At 47.7% G+C, this 19,062-nt stretch overlaps 1 protein-coding gene across 3 annotated transcripts in view; it reads right to left on the reverse strand.

The window, feature by feature from the left end:
- CPM (carboxypeptidase M) overlaps positions 1 to 19,062 on the reverse strand; it is an 80,262-nt gene that overhangs the window by 10,780 nt on the left and 50,420 nt on the right. For all 3 annotated transcript variants that reach the window (XM_075931535.1, XM_006121581.4, XM_025183885.2), the window contains 3 exons: positions 15,817 to 15,989; positions 12,423 to 12,607; positions 12,021 to 12,191 (listed from right to left, as the gene is read on the reverse strand). In XM_075931535.1, the coding sequence (XP_075787650.1) occupies positions 12,021 to 12,191; positions 12,423 to 12,607; positions 15,817 to 15,989 (529 nt within the window). The remainder of the gene's footprint in view (positions 1 to 12,020; positions 12,192 to 12,422; positions 12,608 to 15,816; positions 15,990 to 19,062) is intronic.

The following is a 19,062-nucleotide window of genomic DNA, read 5'->3' on the forward strand; positions in this document are numbered from 1 at the left end:
CTCTACAGGGGAGAAAAAATTAGACCTTGGCAATAACTTTATCATGTTCAGTCAGATGCCTCATTCATACGATGGTTCAGGGCAGCTGACCCAGGCCCCCTTTTTAGGGGGCCCAACAATGGCTGCCTCAACCTTCCTATGGATGGGGCCCATGGTGGCTTGGGAGATTACTGGGGGGGACCGGGGGAAGCCTGGAACAAGGAGGCAGTAGGGGTTGTCCCCCCTACTTACTGACCATGGTAGCAGGAGCCAGAGTGACCAGTCAGCCAGCTCCGCTGTGCCTCAACTCTCTCCCAGCCTGTTGTACAGGCAGTCCCCGGGTTACGTACAAGATAGGGACTGTAGGTTTGTTCTTAAGTTGAATTTGTATGTAAATTGGAACTGGTACATATTGTTGGGGAAACTCTAGCCAAACATTTCTCCAGAGCTCAGTTTTATTCTCCCACACCTCACTTCCCTCAGTCCTTTATTCTCAAGCTGAGGTGTCTGCTGAGAAAAGCTGCTCTCCTTGGTCTGCTGCGGGGGTCGCTAGCTTCGCATCTCCCTGGTCTGCTGGGGGGAAGCAGCTAGTGCGGGGTTGCTTCACCCCGTTTGTAAGTAGGGATCCGATGTAAGTCGGATCCATGTAACCCGGGGACTGCCTGTACTCCACATTGCTCAGGGAGGGGGCTTCAGAGAAGGGTGTGGAGCAGGGGAAGAGGTGGGGGGGAGGGAGTTTGCCAGTGGCCCCACGCCTCAGTTACTGCAAGGGGTAGCAACACACCCTGCACCTCCCTAGGGATGGCCTTTTGCTCAGTTGTACCTCAAAATCCTCACAGATTTTTGTATATATGAAATGTGCTTTCTTTATAAGAAGAACATTCTTTGGCTGTGGGAGTTTTCAGGACCAAAGTGAATTGATTTAAACAGGGAAGATACACTATATTTTACACACATTTATCTAAGCAATGATTTAGCTTAAAATACATTTATTATTCTTTTTAGTTTTTACAAATGATGTTAGAAAATGGCAAATTATATTTCTTATTTACTAGAGTTTAATATTTTATTTTGTCAAATTATTTGGATGGAAATAGGAATTAAATTAGAAACTCTCAAACAGCATTTAACTGATTTTATAGTTAAATTAAATGTACCTTTATTTGTGCTGAACACAAAGGGAGACATGTTTTTTATTAAAGTGTGTGCTGCATTTTAAAATGCCTTTATTAAACAAAGGAAGTATTATCTATAATTAGTGAATGCAGCTGATTGTAGCCACTTCTTCAGATGACTGGAGTTTTGAGTTTAGGAACTGTGCCCATGAAAGCTCATAATACCAGCTACATGTTTTGTTAGTCTATAAAGTGCTACCAGACCATTTTTAGTCACTATGTTCTTCAAGATATTAGAAGTAGCAGAACTCACTCTCTTGCAATGAATTTTTATTCATAGATTTGAAAAATGAAAACAAGCTTCTAAATTTTCAACTCCTGATTGGTTTCTTAACTTTGAATTCAGCTCATAAACTGAACTACTTGAATAAACTGTAGCAAAGAAAATGTTCTCTACCTCTGTTAAAGGAATTATTGCTGTCAAAATATGTACTAGTAGTAAAACTTCTGGTTCCAGGGGCTTAGCCAAAACCTTCCACCAGTTCAGTGTTTTGGCTTTCTTTAAAACGTTGACAGCATACATGTACTGTTTGAATATGTTTATTATTTAAATTATTTGAATAGGTTATAGTAAGTCTGTTACTTTTTTCAATGAAGACTGACAAAAATATATAATTTTTGTCAGATGTGGAAAAGGTTGGGGCTTCCATTTAGTGGTTTCACTTCATTTAGGTTCTGGGAAATAAGAACAGAATTACTCTGCCTTCCTTATTTCTGATGACGTTCTAGTTTTCAAAGAATCAATTAAAAGCTCAGAAACCACTGAGCACATGAAGGGCTCATTGTTTTGCAGCTGTTCTCTTGCACAAGTCTTTCCACTGGCTTCTATGTTCTGAATGCAGAATTATGATCGAATCCAAGTCACCAGCTTGTCAATTTCAAATGTACAGGCAGTCCCCGAGTTACGCGGCTCCAACTTACGTCGGATCCACAGTTACGAGCGGGGCCCTCCCTCTCCCTGGTCTCCGACAGACCAGGGAGAGGAAGCAAAGCGGCGGAACACGCGGGCAGCGGACAGCCCAGACGCATCTGGGCTGTCCGCTGCCCGCGTGTTCCGTCGCTTTGCTCCCCGTCCCCCTGGTCTGCAGACCAGGGGGACGGGGAGCAAAGCAGAGCAAAGCCACAGAGCCCGAGGGCAGCAGGACAGCCACGGCGCGTCTGGGCTGTCCCGCTGCCCCCGTGCTCCGCAGCTTTGCTCCGGACACCTGTGGTACAGCAGCTGGGGCGCTGCCGGTTGGTCCCGTAGCGCCGCTCTGGGCGCTACTGGACCAACCCGGCAGCACCCCAGCTGCTCTGCCCCAGGCGTCCTGATTCAGCCACTGCTGGTCAGTTTCAGCAGCGGCTGACTTGGGGACACCTGGGGCAGAGCAGCTGGGGTGCTGCTGGGTTGGTCCAGTAGCACCGAGGAGCGGCGGCGCTACTGGACCAACCCAGCAGCACCCCAGCTGCTCTGCCCCAGGCGTCCCCAAATCAGCCGCTGCTGAAACTGACCAGTGGCGACTACAGGAAGCCCCTACCCCGGGCTTCCTGGAATCAGCCGCTGATCAGTTTCAGCAGCAGCTGACTTGGGGATGCCTGGGGTTCTTAAGTTGAATCTGGATGTAAGTCAGAACTGGCGTCCAGATTCAGCCGCTGTTGAAACTGATCAGTTTCAGCAGCGGCTGAATCTGGACGCCAGTTCCAACTTACATACAGATTCAACTTAAGAACAAACCTACAGTCCCTATCTTGTAAGTAACCCGGGGACTGCCTGTAATTTTGTGTATTTTTTAAAAGTATTTAATACAATTCCATTATATATTTTATTATGATTATTTTATCCATCCTGCTGTAGGTTTTAAAAATCTGAATTTGGCATTTGTAATACGGAGAATTCTCGGAGGAATGTAGGCTCTGCCAAACTTGGAATAAGGCTTGTTGAATATCTAGAAATAGCTTACTAAATATGTGCAAGGTGTCTGCCTGAGAAGGCTACTAGCCAGGAGTTGAGCAAGTAAGTCTCTTGGCCAGAGCCTGCCCCTGATACCCCAACACACTGTTTCCCCTCCTGTACCCATACCCTCTCCCAAATCCTGCACCCCAGTCTCCTGCCCCAGGTCACAACCCAAACCCCTGGACTTCCTCCTACACCCTAGCCCCCTGCTCCAGGTCACAAGCCCCTCTTGCCTTAGGTCACAGCCCAAACACCTGCATCCTAGTGTCCTGCCCCACGTCACAACCTCCTCCATCAACCAAACTCCCCCCCCCAACTTCACACCACCTCCTGCACCCCAGTCCCTTACCGCAAGCTCCCTTTCTTCACCCAACCGCCATCCCAGATGCTGTACCTCTTCAATTAATATCATAGAAGAGTGCGACCCTTGACCACTTTCCAAATTCTTGGAGTACCTCCCCCATCAAAAATGACTGCCCGCACCTTCCCTAAACACTTGTTCTCAACATCGCTTTCACAAGCTAAGTACCCTCCTAGCCTGGGCACAATTCTTCCTCCTGTTCAGTCTTAGATGTTTCCAGCAGGCATCGTAGGTGGTAAGAAACGTCTCTGGGCAACTGCCCCTATTTTTTGTTTCCCCCTCTTACATTCCTTTTGCCCAAGACAGGATTCTTTGTGCTCAATTCAAATTTTTCTCACCTTAAGTGGAAAAGTACAGAATCCAAAATGGATTCCAGCGTCAGATGGCCTGCCTGGCAACATGTTTTTCTGGAACCAACCACAGTTTGGGCTCACAGGACAAACAAGACTGTTCACGGGTTGTTGGTTTGAATACTGAATCATTAAGTTTCTGCAGCATCAGTAACAGTCTTTATTAGCACAGTCACACTTCATATTTCTAACTTAATATACAAGAATGATACATGCACAAAAATAGGAAGCACAGATTCAGCAAAATGACATGTCATATGATCTATTTTCGATAAAGCATAATCAAGTTATTCCTTTTCATACACATAAGCCAATGTTCATAACGCATGGGGGCTGTGACAATGTGCATCTATATTAATGCATAAAAACTAATCTCTTCTCTCTGTTTGTGTATTGTGGGGGTGGAGAGGAAGGAGCAAGTGCAAATGGAGGAAATGGGTTTGCTATATTTGAGTGGCAGAAAGCTGTCCTGACAGCAGTAAGAGAGGGGGAAGCCTCAGTGGCAGCTTGCCAATAGATAGATAGCTGTACCAGCTGGCTAAGGAGGAGCTCTGGGGAGATGTAACAGTTATGTTCTGGACAAACCTTATAAAACTAAGATATAATTTACAGCCGCTCCCCGACTTAAGGCCACCTCCACTTACAACCATCTGCACTTACGACCAAAGTGGTCATAAACGTGGATCCGAGTTACGAACTGCGATCCGCACTTACGAACAGCACGGTCGCCATGTAACTATATGGGATCCGAGTTACGAACAGTTCGAGTTACGGACCAAGTGTTGGTCTGTAACTCGTTTGTAACTCGGAGAGCGGCTGTATTGCAGTAAGTATAATACCTTGAGGGGGCACATTATATTAAAAATGCATATATTTACGAACTGTTGTGGAATCGCATGAAACTTTGTTAGCCAGAAGACATGCAATGGACAAGTGATAGGAGGAATGTCCAAGGACTGTTTGGAACAATGCATGTAAAGTGGATTTCCTAGGAAATATCTGAGTAAAGGGAATGCAAAATAACCCACTTTAAATCCATCCCTTTGAATTTATGCCCTGGGTGGAGAAACCAATTGTGTGATAGAAACTCCAGATCAAAGACCCCTGAACTGTATAAAGGGTGGATTAAGCTTGTCATGAATGTGCCTGTTCTGAGCTGAACCTGTGATGAAGTTGAAACCAGAAGGAAATCCTTTGGGTGTGATTCTGAAGGACTCCTCCTTCCAGAGCTCATGATAGGGTTGAGTGAACGCTAGTTACTTTATTAGCTTGTATGTAGATTATTTGATTGTTTTTAATGTTTTCTCTTTAGTGTTTTTACCTTAAGAATAAAATAGGCCTGCATAGGCAATGCTGGGTGGTTAACTTATAAAAGAAAAGGTTACTCACCTTGTGCAGTAACTTCTGTTCTTCGAGATGTGTGTCCCCGTGGGTGCTCCACTACAGGTGTCGGGCTCGTCCCGGCGCCGCAAACCGGAAACTTCTTCATAGCAGTAGCCCCCTCCGGAGGGCCGCGCGTGCGCAGTGTGTCCCGCGGCGTTCGCGCCTTTTCTGCGTCGCGCGGCCCGACCCACCAGTTCCTCCTAGCCGGAACATCTGCAAGATACAAGAGAGATCTCCGAAGCAGGGAGGAGGGCGGGTCGTGGAGCACCCACGGGGACACACATCTCGAAGAACAGAAGTTACTGCACAAGGTGAGTAACCTTTTCTTCTTCTTCGAGTGATGTCCCCGTGGGTGCTCCACTACAGGTGAGTATGAAGCAGTCACCCTCGCACTGATTGTGCTTCGGATTTACTTGTGCACGGACGAAAGGACTGCTTGAGCGACTGCTGTGTCTGCCTCCTTGAGACGGTCAAGGGCATAGTGTCTAGCGAAGGTGGATGCGGACGACCATGTCGCTGCCCTGCATATGTCTCTAAGTGATACATTTTTCATAAAAGCCGTGGAGGCAGCCATACTTCTGGTTGAATGCGCGGTTAGCGGACAGGGCAGAGATTTCCCTCTGAGAGTGTAGCAATGGGTGATACAGTTAACTATATGTTTGGAAATACGTTGGGACGACAGCTGATGACCTTTAGAGCGATTAGCGAGTGATAATAGCAAACGCAGAGACTTCCGGAATGGACGTGTTCTGTCAAGATACAATGCCAATGCCCTTCTAATGTCCAGAGTGTGCCAGCGGGCTTCCTCCGGTGTAGCGTGTGGTTTGGGGTAGAAAGTAGGGAAGATTATAGGTTCATTGACATGAAAGGACGAGTTGACTTTTGGCAAGAAGGATGGATGACATCTCAGTGAGACTCCCTGCTGAGTGAACATCGTGTATGGAGGGTCCGCTGAAAGTGCTGCCAGCTCTGAAACTCGCCGAGCTGAGGCTATCGCCAGGAGAAAGGTAACCTTTATCGTGAGAATTTGTAACTCACAAGTCGCAAGTGGCTCAAATGGTGGGCGGGTAAGGGTGTCCAGTACAAGGCCAAGGTCCCATGGCTGCGGGATAGGCTTGTGCGGTGGACAAATATTGGAAATTCCCTTGAGAAATTTCTTCGTAAGTGGATGAGAGAAAACGGAAAAGCTCTCTATGGGAGCGTGAAAAGCCGAAATAGCTGCCAAGTGTACTTTTAGCGAAGCAGCGGCCAATCCTTGGGAGTGTAAATGCAGGACGTAGTCCAGAATACGCTGGATCTGCACATTTAGGGGGTTAATGGCTTGTGGCTGGCACCAGGCTGAGAAGCGACGCCACTTATAGATGTACGATCGTTGGGTGCTGTGGCGTCTGCTTTGCACGAGTACATCCATGACCGCTTGGGAGCAGGTTAATTCTAGGCCCTGGAGCCAGTTAGGAGCCAAGCTGTCAGGTGCAAGCGGTCGACATCCGGGTGGAGAAGGTTGCCGTTTTGTTGTGAGATCAAGTTGTTGATCCGTGGAAGACGTTGAGGTCTGGACGCCGACATCTGCATGAGTTGCGTGAGCCAAGTCTGGCGCGGCCAGAAGGGAGCCACCAGGATTATTGTCGCCGAGTCTGATAGAATTTTCTGTATTACCCGTGGTATCAGCGGGATTGGGGGAAAAGCGTAGAGGAGATGGTACGCCCCCCAATTGAGAAGGAAGGCATCCCCCAAGGATTGGTTGTCTATCCCCGCTCTCGAACAGTAATAGCGGCACTTCCTGTTGTCGCGAGTGGCAAAGAGGTCGATCTCTGGGTAACCCCATGCCCGAAACAGATCGAGGGCTACAGAATGAAGGAGCTCCCATTCGTGTTGGGAGTGGAATGATCTGCTGAGCGTGTCCGCAATTATATTGGTTTTGCCGGGGAGATAGGAAGCTATGAGCGCGATCCTGTGGCGGATCGCCCAGTTCCACAGGCGCACTGCTTCCGCACACAAAGTCCTGGACCGGGTCCCTCCTTGCCGGTTGATGTAGTAAACCGTGCATATGTTGTCGGTAAGGACTTGTATGGTGGTCCCCTGTATGTGGTGGACAAAGTGGCGGCATGCGTTGAAGACTGCCCTGAGCTCCAGGAAGTTTATATGGAGTAGGGATTCCTGATGGGACCACAGTCCCTGAGTCCGGTAGTGCAACATATGCGCCCCCCAGCCTATTAGGGACGCGTCCGTGGTCAGTTGAATGGATGGGGGCTGGATCCGGAATGGAACGCCTGCTAGAGTATTGGCAGGTAGAGTCCACCAAACGAGAGATTTCCTGACTCGGGCAGGGATGGTTATGAAAGCGTTGATATTGGTAATGCCCGGTTTGTAGGCTATGAGGAGCCAATGTTGCAGACATCGCATACGGAGGCGAGCATGGGCTATGACGTATGTGGTAGAGGCCATGTGGCCCAATAGTTTCAGGCAGGTAAGGTAAGGGACCTTCGGGGCCGTGAGCAAGACGTTCGATAGGTCTCGAATGGTGTCGGCTCTGTCCGTAGGCAGATACGCCATAGCAGTGGTAGAGTCTAGTCTGGCCCCAATGAACACGATGGACTGGGCCGGAGTTAGAGTAGATTTTGGCAGATTGATAATTAGGCCAAGGGTCTCGAAGATGCCTTTTGTAGTGGCAACTGCCATCTCGGCTTGTTCTCTCGAAGGTGCCGAGAGGAGGTAGTCGTCGAGATAAGGGAAGATGGTGATCCCCGCTCGACGGAGGTATGCCGCTATGACTGCCATGGTCTTTGAAAATACTCTCGGAGCTGCGGATAGGCCGAAGGGAAGTACCGCATATTGGTAGTGGTCGTCTCCGACGGTGAATCGCAGAAACCTCCTGTGAGCTGGATGGATAGTAATGTGGAAATATGCGTCCTGCAGGTCGAGAGACGCGAACCAATCCCCCTTTTGTAGTGTTGGAATGATGGAACCCAGAGTAACCATCTTGAATCTGTATCTTCGCAGGTAGCGGTTGAGACCGCGAAGGTCTAGTATCGGCCTCCATCCCCCCGACTTTTTCTCTGTGAGGAAGTATCGGGAATAGAACCCCCTGCGATGGAATTCGGGAGGAACTATTTCCACCGCACCTATGGTAAGTAGGTGTACTACTTCCTGTCGTAACAGGTTTTCGTGGGAGGGGTCCCTGAAAAGGGGTGGGGAGGGAGGGTTGGTGGGAGGCAAGGTGGAGAACGGAATGGTGAGTCCTGAGGTTACAATCTCCCTGACCCAGCGGTCTGTGGTGATGGCAAACCAACGAAGGGAGTATGGATACAGACGGCGGTTGAAGAGTTTGGTTACTCTCGCGTTGGGTTCTAGTTGAGGGATGGCTCGCAGACTCTCGATCAGTCCGTCAAACTTGCTGCCTAGATTGTTGCTGGTTGTTGGCCTTGTTAGATTGCTGGCGGCGACGTTGGGGGCGCTGCCTCTGTCTATGCTGGTCGTATGGCCTAAATCGTTGGTTGGTATAGTAGGAAGCCGAAGAAGGAGGCGGCCTCTGCCTGTTATATGGCCAGGCTCTCCTGCGCCTGAAGGGCGGGGTGTACATCCCTAGCGTTCTTAACGTATTTCTAGAGTCTTTTCCTGAGTGAAACACTTGGTCTGTGTTTTGAGCGAACAGGGATGCTCGGTCAAATGGGAGGTCCTCCACTTTAGGGTGTAGATCCTTTGGCACTGAAGCCAGGTGGAGCCAAGAGTCTCGTCGCATGACGATGGACGTCGCGGTAGTGCGGGAGGCTGAGTCCGCGATATCGAGAGATATCTGGAGCGCATTACGGGCCACTGTGTAACCCTCTTGCACTATGGCCTTCAGTACCTCCCTTTTGGAATGTGGGAGATGCTGTATGAGCGGCACTAACTTCGAATAGTTGTCGAAGTCGTGGTTGGCAAGATGGGCGGAGTAGTTCGCCATCCTCAATGTGGCCGTTGCAGATGAATAGACCTTTCTGCCTAGCAAATCCAAGCGTTTGGCCTCTTTGTCCGCGATGGAATTCCTCGCCTGCGCGGATCTCGCCTTTTGCTGTGCTGCGTCAACCACGATAGAGTTTGGAACAGGATGGGTAAAGAGAAACTCTGCATCCTTGGCATCGATAAAATATTTTCTGTCCGTGCGTTTGTTGGTAGGAGGCATAGACGCCGGAGTTTGCCAGATATCATTGGCTACCTCCAATATCGCGGCATCGAAAGGAAGAGCTAGCTTGGATTTACTAGAATGTTGTAAATTTCTGAGCAGCGGATGGTGTTTTGGAGGCGCCCCCGAGGTGCGTAGGTTCTGTGAATCTGCTACCCGTGTAAAAAGCTCATGGAACTGTTTGTAATCATCTGCTAGAGGGGGTTCGTCATTAAACACCGCATCGTCAGGAGAAGAGGAAGCGACATCTGTCGGGGAGGCCACTGACTGGCGTTCCGCCACTGGTGACTGAGTGGTATCGTCCTGTGGGACCGAAGTCGTGGACGCATCTCCCGTAGGCGCTGGTGGGCGTTGAGCCGGTGGAATAGAGCCTTGGGTCGTTGGCGAATATATTTGCTGTTCGCTCGGAGACAAGGGTGAGCGCCTCGATATTGATCGTGAACGCTCCGAATGCGGTGAGCGGTGACGAGACGCACGATGAGAGTATTGTGGAGAATAGGACAGAGTGCTCCTATGACGATAATAGCGGGAGCGGGTAGGTGATCGAGGGGAAAGAGAGTGGTACGAGTAACGGTACGGCGATCTGGAGTAGTATGATCGGTGATAGTGAGGCGGTGTGATGGACCTTCTCGGGGATCTATAGTAACGGCGTGCAGGAGAGTACTCGTGATAGTGGCTCCGCCGTCTTTGAGGTGAAATCGAAGGTCCAGGCGAGAAGGCTGCCCTGTCCGAACCTGGAGAAGGGGTACGAGGGTGGTGTGTTTTCCTCTGTGCCTTCGTCGGTACCGCTGTAGAAGTATGGGGGACCGGGCTATCTGGGATCGAGATAAGTGAGGCCCCATCAGAGATTTCCCCTGGAAGGCGTGGTGATTGAGGCGCAGGAGGTGAGGAAGGCGGAAGCACTTCTTGTCCCGACACCTGAGGGTGTAAGGTCGTCGGATCCGGTGCCGAAACGGGAGACTGGGACGGCTCCTCCACTTCCAGCGATCGGTCGGTGCGGTGCGGTGCCGACGCGCCCTGAGGATGAGGAATGGCTGCATCGCTAGGCTTTGGATGGGATCTGGGTGCCGAGTGTTTCCTCGGTGCCGTGTCCGGTGCCTTAGGTTGTTGCGGCTTAGGCTTCGGTGCCTGTTTAGGCTTCGGTGCCGGGTCGGCCACCGGTGCCGTCTTAGTCGGGGCACGGTCATGCGCCGACGGTGCCGATTGCCTCGGTGCCGAGGACCGCACCGAATCCGGCTGCGGTGCCGCTCGGAGGCTCGGTGCCGCTGATGATGGTGCCGACTCCGGACGGGTTGGCGGGGCCGATGCCAGAGAGAGTGCGGGGCTCGGCGCCGATGTGCTACGGGCTTTGGAAGGCTTTTCCATCGCCTGTGGGTGGCCCGACGCGGCTCTCGAGTCTGCCGCACTTAGGCTCCTGGACGAAGCGGAGGCCTTTTCTTTGGTCTTGTGCGTACCCTCGGTCTCTCGCTCCGTTGTCGGCGGCGGCTGGAGAGCCTTGTTGAAGAGGAGCATTTTAAGGCGCATCTCTCTGTCACGCCTCGTGCGCACCGTTAGCCACACTTCTGAGGGATATGGCCCTCCCCTAGGCAGCGAATGCAGCGGGAGTGGCCATCCGACACGGGCATAGCCTCGCCGCATGATGCGAACTTCTTGAACCCGGGAGAACCGGGCATGGTTCGCTGTTCGGGTGTAACCCCCGGGATTAAAACAGGGGGTTGAAGTAACAGGGTTTTTTTTTTTTTTTTTTTTATAAACAATTAACCAATCTAACTAACTAAATAACTATATAAAACTGACTAACACTACGTTGGGAAGGGGCTAACTGGGAAAACAACTGAACATATATCTAATTTTTGACTAAACGATTTCTCCTCAGGAGAGGAGCGTGTTCCAGATCCGTCTGCGGCCGTGGACGGTTAGGAGGAACTGGCGGGTCGGGCCGCGCGACGCAGAAAAGGCGCGAACGCCGCGGGACACACTGCGCACGCGCGGCCCTCCGGAGGGCGCTACTGCTATGAAGAAGTTTCCGGTTTGCGGCGCCGGGACGAGCCCGACACCTGTAGTGGAGCACCCACGGGGACATCACTCGAAGAAGAAGTTACCAATCCTTCTGTTAGTCTCTGAAGAGAGAACAAGAGAAACTTACTTTGGGAGAAATTGGTTACTGATGATAGGATAGTGAAGGCAGAGAACTGTTCAGACAGAGATACCCAGTCAGAAGGGAAAGAGAAGCACCCAAGAGAGGTGACAGCAAGGGGCACCAGAAGCCTGAGAACAAGTACGCTTGCTGGACCATAAAAGGGAAATACAGGTGCAACTGACAGGTGACACTGCTGGCTGATGGAGCAGTAAAAGAGATGGGCTTGAGGGCAGGGAGGAACAGAAAACCCAAGCAGTGGAAGCTGGCCCATTAACTTGTGTTAGCTAACATATTTGTACATGCTACTCTGGATGCTCCGCAAATGCTTGTGTCCTGAAGTGCCCAGACTAGCACTTGCAAATATGTTGGCAAATTCAAGTTAATTAGTAATCAGCTCACTTGAGTTAAACTCCATTGTGGACAAGCCACAGAGCTTTTGCTATCTATGAATGTAGAGGTGTGTTGGCAAGTACATGTTGGAAGATAAAATAAAAGCAGTGAAGATCAGAGAAAATGGGAAAACACTGAATTTTTTACCTTGCAGTTGATACCAGGCATACCCATTTGTAATGCCATGTGGAAAGACTGGTTTATTCTCACACTGATTCCCTTTGTACATGCTGGCATGGTTGGAAGAGTAGATTTTTGCAAGGTGTATGAAAACATCATCATCTGGGGATCTGCTATAGTCTTCTAAAGAGCCAATAGCTGTATAATAAAGATGGTACAGACCAAGTTAATGTTAAGACACACTATACTGTCTTAGATAAAAAAGCATATGAAGTTCCAAACCTACACATCAGTTTGTGTGATCCAATGAAATTCTTAGTACTGATGTAAGTCTGGTGCTTCTCCCCCAACATATTAGGTATTTTGTTTTGCTCACGCCGAAGCTGCCAGAAAAAGCTTTCCAAAGAGGAAACCCTAATATTAGCTTACCTGGGTTACCATTATCAAATGTGTAACTGGCAACCAGTGCTCCACCATGCAAGTTAGCGGAAAGCACAAATGACTCGTCTTTTATCCAATTTATCACGGCTTGAGTCTCTGGCTGGATTGTGACATTGTTACTGCTGAAGACATCAGGGAAATTCCTATTCAGATCTTTCCCATTCTTGTTGAACCTTTGAAAGAGAGAATACAGTTCTATATTTGTTAATCTAGTGCCTCTGAATAGATTCACAATGCTTTGGATCTGTGTTAGTGACAACTAAGAACAGAGTTACTGGAACAGTACATGGCTGGTATGAGCATTACAAAATGGCTGTGTCTAGACTGGCAAGTTTTTCCGCAAAATCATCTGCTTTTGCAGAAAAACTTGCCAGCTGTCTACACTGGCCGCTTGAATTTCCGCAAGAACACCGACGATCTCATGTAAGATCGTCAGTGTTCTTGCGGAAATACTATGCTGCTCCCATTCGGACAAAAGCCTTCTTTCGCAAATGATTTGCGCAAGAGGGCCAGTGTAGACAGCACAGTACTGTTTTGCGCAAAAAAGCCCCGATCACGAAAATGGCGATCAGAGCTTTTTTGCGCAAAAGCGCGCCTAGATTAGCACGGACGCTTTTCTGCAAAAAGTGCTTTTGCGGAAAAGCGTCCGTGCCAATCTAGATGCTCTTTTCCGAAAATGCTTTTAACGGAAAACTTTTCCGTTAAAAGCATTTCCGGAAAATCATGCCAGTGTAGACGTAGCCAATATGTTTTCACAAATCATGAAATAGTGACGTTAAACTGTACTGGGGATACTACTAGCCTCTGCCCACAATAGGTGATTACTGTAAAGTAATTAAAATACTGATAAGTGGAGACATTGGAAGTGATGCTTGAAATGTCACACATACCATAGTAAAATACCACATTGTTGCATAAGCCAAATAAGGGTGGGTATGGCATAAAAGGATTTTCTGCTTCTTTTGAAAGAAAACATGACTCACACAAGACTGCCAGACTGTAATGCAGTCATCCCAAACATGTGACAATAAAAACTTTATATATATCCAAAGTATTTTTTTTCTTCTGACAGTGTAAGTTTAAACACTCCTTCCCTCTGTATTTTAAATGCTGCTTTCTTTATTTTTTCTACTAGGAGGACAGTCTACCCATCTGATTAATATTTAACTTTGGTGTTAATTTAAAAAAAATCTCATTGGGTTAGCTCAATTTTTTGGAAACTTTCTCTAATGGAAAAATAATCTCATCCTCTATATAAAAATCATAACAACTTGTTTCAGGAATAAATCTCTACCTTGCTCCAAAACAGGGCTTGCACTAGTTCAATAGTCCTGGTACAATCAGAATGACTACTTGCATGAATATGAGTTGCAGGAGTGGGCACTGTGCTTATTTAACTTCCCAACTTCATGAATTTGTTCTCTGCCACTGGGCATTTCTCTTCCTTATCTTTTTCTGTCCTATCTCTCTAGCTGTTAAAAATGTTCTAACACTTTTGGTCTCTGTAGGGTCACCAGCAATAGCACTAGAACATACAACATGCAGAAGTGGCCCAATGATTGTGGGGTTTTTGGCATCAAATACTTGACACATGCAGAGTCAGCTGCCATTAGTGCAATACCCCTTAAATGCTCCATTTGTGTAACCTCATCCACATTATCAAGACTGTTTTAATACAACATTGTAACTCTGACTTTCAATAGCATAGATGGGCTTTGTCTTAATTGGGAACTTGACATTTCTCCTTCCAATAGTCAGTGTAGTTTCATTGCAGCTAATGTGAACATCTCTGATGATATATTTTTATCTTGTTTTAATAGGATAAAATCAACATGGACATAGAGGGTATGTCTAGACTACATGGCTCTGTTGACAGAGCCATGTAAACTAGTTTACCCGGCATAGTCAATGAAGTGGGGATTTAAATAATCCCTGCTTTGTTAAAATAAACATGGCCACTGCGCTGGGCCAACAATCAGCTGATCCGGCACAGCATGGCAGTCTAGATGCGGATCTGTCGGCTGGGGAAGCCTCTGCCGACTGATCCCTTATGTCCCGGATCAGCTGATCGTCAGTACAGCGTGGCAGCCACGTTTATTTTAATGAAGCGGGGATTATTTAAATCCCCGTTTCAGTGACTATGCCGGGTAAACTGTTTACATGGCTCTGTCGACGGAGCCATGTAGTCTAGACATACCCAGAGGTATAAAAATGCTGTGGGCACTGGCCGTCTATGCTAGCAACACTGGTGCTAGACCAACTGTCAAAGAATTGCCTAAAATTCTCTGTGGAGATGTGCTCTAAAAGTAAAGCCAGCCCTGCTTTAGAGGAAACATTACATAGCACCTTCCTATCTATGCAGAGCTCCCTCTATAGTTGTCTGTTCCATCTTTGCGCCTAAAATTGGCTCAAAATAGAAATCCCAACTGAGGCACAAGAAGTGTGGGATGGAATCACCTGTGCTTTTGTACTGCATAAAATGTCCAGTTTCAATGTGAACACTTAAATTTTATTTCTTGGTGGATCTGGTCAGGAGTGGAGGCTTCACCCAGTTTGGCATAGGCATTGTTAAAATTGTATTCATGTCTCTCCCCCTCCCCGAAAACTTAAAATGAATCTCTCATCTACCTCATCTTAAAAAAGGGTTGGGGGCAACTGCTCCTGATTAGGAACATTTGAGATTTTCAATTGAAGTCCTTGTGATTGTCTTTACTTTTTGACATCTTAGGATCCTGAAAAGTTATACTATAAGTCTGAATCCAGAATAATCCAAGGATATATCACTTAAAAAACGACAATCATTTGTCTCTAGTTCAGTGCTGACATTCTATCTCTCCTCCCTCCTGCCTTTGATCTCCAAGCACATTTGCATATCCACACTTTCTCTCTCAGCAGACAGCCTTTGCAGACCCCTAAGCAAATGGGCCTACATGGCCCTGTCTCATCACTCCCAGAAGGGACGGGGCTAGGGGCAGCTATCCCTCAGTACTTCCCAGAGTGCGAGGCGCTAGCCCTTAGTGCTGCAAAAAGTACATGGTGCAGCACTCTGGCAGTGATTTAAAGGGTCCCGTGTCTTCAGCCACTGTTACTTTGGCAGTGGCAGTGACCAAAACCCCAAACCCCTTTGAATTACAAGGCCTGGGGTAATTGCACCCTTTGCTCTCACCCCACCCCCATCGGTGGGCCTGCCTGTGCCCCATTAATGTGCTTTCTAAAGATTGTGGCTCAAAATATATCCCTAGTGTAGCTTTGAGGCTATTTTATCCAGCAAGTTTGATCCAACCACTTAGTTATCTCTAAATGTTAATAAAACAACAACTTCTCTGCTTACGGTTTCCTCTGCCCCCTCCCTCACTGTCAAATAAAACCCACACATCCTTACCGTCCTTCTGAGTAAAAACAATCAGGCTCCGTTGTAGCTTCAAATCCATCTGGGTTCATTGATGGCATGATATGAATCCGAGTACTATCAATTAGCTTTGTAACAACCGGATCGCTCTTATCATTGGTGACCAGGAAGTCTATCAAATGGAGCAGCAGCTCCCTCCCAACAGTCTGAATTGAGAAGCACAGTTTTTATTTTCAAGTACACTGTGACTAAATGAAGATGCTCAAAATGGTGCTTATTTGATCTGACAAAGATAATACTTTATGATATAACCATAACAAAATTTTAAGACTAAAGCAAATGCACTTGGGTCAACATTATTTTGTTACAGTTCTTGGCCTCTAGAAAATTAAATGTAATTTAACAGAAGAGAAAATAGTGAATGGGGAGTAGTCACTTCTAACAAATGATTTTAAATTTGGATTGGCAAGGGTTTCTTCTGTAGTGAAAACTGAACTGCACCACCTACAATGATGTTTAAGTATACAGATAGGTCCCAGACAAACAATGCCTATCTGAGAACTATGCATTGTTAGATTTTAATATTCTAACATGCTATCAGTGATGTAGGTTGTCTGTGCTAGGGAACCTCACTGTTGCATGAGGCAATATATTCTTGAGGCATGGTATCTACAAACACCCTCCATTCAGTTACTGGTGGGCCTGTGGATTGCTGCACTGAGCTCATACAGCCTGTGGGGAAGGCACAGAGGCTGTGTCTAGACTGGCCAGTTTTTCCGGAAAAGCAGCCACTTTTCCAGAAAAACTTTCCAACTGTCTACACTGGCCACTTGAATTTCCGCAAAAGCACTGACGATCTCATGTAAGATTGTCAGTGTTTTTGCAGAAATACTATGCTGCTCCCGTTCGGACAAAAGTCCTTTTGCGCAAAACTTTTGCGCAAAAGGGCCAGTGTAGACAGCCCAGATTTGTTTTTCGCAAAAAAGCCCCGATCACGAAAATAGCGATCGGGGCTTTTTTGCGGAAAAGCGCATCTAGATTGGCACGGACGCTTTTCCACAAAAACTGCTTTTGCGGAAAAGCATCCGTGCCAATCTAGACGCTCTTTTCCGAAAATGCTTTTAACAGAAAACTTTTCCGTTAAAAGCATTTCCGGAAAATCATGCCAATCTAGACGTAGCCCGAATGTCTATGGTATATTTATATTTTGCACCTCCTTATGCTTGTGTTCCCATGGATGCTGCAAATAGTTTGTCTTCCCAAGATTGCATGCCTGTGCTGTAAGGGCCACAGCGTGCACCCCACTGCATCCTTCCAGTCACATTGCTGTGACTTCAGCTCCACCCCTGAACTGCTGACAGATTGATACTAGGTCTGGTGTTATATGAAGAAGTAGGGCGCTTGCATGGTATCTAAATTATTTTGCACTATGTTGTGCAGCTGTCTAGTTGTTTCATTTCTGTTGCTGACTATTTTTCTCCCTTTGGCTTCTCTTTCGGATGGATGCAGAGGCAGGAGGTCCAATCCTAGTTTGGGAGGAAGGTGATCCCACTTGACCCATCCATGAGACTCAGTCCCACCACATGCCTCCTCCCCCACCTCATGCAGTCATGGTGGAAAGTGTGAGAAGGGGGCAATAAGGCATGTACTAATCATCATGGATGGAGAAAAGGAATGGGTGGATCCACAAGCTCAATGATGAGAATATTTGTACAGCATTGCAGGTGCTGTGCATGGACATGTGGTATTTATAATGCCAAAATGCCCTAAGCAAGGGTTTGGGGGTAACTTACAGTATGCTTTGAACAATATAATTGTTATGGGGGGGACAGGGAATCCTGTCCACACTAGTCAGGAAAAGCATATTAGTGTGTTATCAGCTACAGAATTTAAACAGTTGTATCTGTCACAGTATTTTTCCCAGCATGGAAGAATCTAAAACACTGGTAATTTGCAGAATGAACTAATTATATTACTGATCTCTGCCAAGTTGTTGTTCAGGCTCTTCAGAATGTTTATACTGTAGAAGTTCTATTAATAAAAGATGTTTATTCCCTTCAGAGATGCTAGTGCTGATGTTTGTGCTGGAGGTGGGCCTAAATGCTTTGGAGATCTTCAAGCATGAGGAGGGGTATTGCTCATAAGAATCACAGAATACTAGAACTTGGAAGAAACCTTGAGAGATCATCAAGTCCAGTCCTCTGCCCTAACTGCAGAACTAAGTACTATCTAGATAAAGGGTGGGGAAACTGGGGGCTGGAAGAGGCTCCTGGGTTGCCTGGATCTGGCCCTTGAGGCTTAGGGCCTCTCCCAGCACAGCACTCCAGCCCCCTTGCTGCCTCCTCACAGCCTCTGGATCCCAACTGATTTTTCTCTGGGTCACAGCCCCCAAACCAAAAAAGGTTGCCCACCCCGATTTAGATCATCCCTGAGAGATGTTTATCTAACCTGCTCTTAAATATCTCCAGTGATGGAGATTCCACAACCTCCCTAGGCAATTTATTTCAGTGTTTAACCATCTTGACCATTAGGAAGTTTCTCCTAATGTCCAACTATGATGGGGGTGTACCAACCCCACACTGGGCCTGGAAGAGTTAACCAGGGCTATCTGGCTGAAAGAGCCCTACCCCCGCAGTACTACTGGGCATGCTCCAACTGGCAGGACAGGTATAAAGGCTGGCAGAGCAGCTCTGGCTGGCTGACTGCCATGGAGGAAGGAGCTGCTGCCACAGCTCTGCAGGAAGAGCTACGGATGGACTGAATTGTGGAGGGTAGTCAGCAGGGAACATCCAGAGTAAACTGGCAACATTTCCCTTGGTGAATCTGGTAGGAAGTAGCCCAGGGTATGTCTACACTACAAAGTTAGTTCGAACTAACTTAGTTCGAATTAGTTAATTCGAACTAAGCTAGTTCGAACTAACGCATCTAGAACTAAAAACTAGTTCGAACTAGCGTTTTGCTAGTTCGAACTAGTAAGTCCACATTGAGTGGACTCTGAACAGGGCTTAAGGATGGCCGGAAGCAGTGCCGGCAGGGCATAAAAGGAGGACTTAGAGCATGGAGATGCTGTCTCAGGCTAGCCGAGGGCTGCGCTTAAAGGGTCCCGACCCCCACCCCGGACAGACAGTTCTAAGGGGTGCCCCGCTTGCAAAGAAGTTCTGGCTTGGAGTGCCCTGAGTGCCCACACTGGGCACATCACACCACTCGGCCATCAGCCCGGCTGCACTTGCCGCAGGCTGCCATCTGGGGAGAGGGAGTAATTGGGGGGCTGCAGGAGAG

This window comes from Pelodiscus sinensis, chromosome 1 (genome assembly GCF_049634645.1).
Source record: "Pelodiscus sinensis isolate JC-2024 chromosome 1, ASM4963464v1, whole genome shotgun sequence".
NCBI classification, from domain to species: domain Eukaryota; kingdom Metazoa; phylum Chordata; order Testudines; family Trionychidae; genus Pelodiscus; species Pelodiscus sinensis.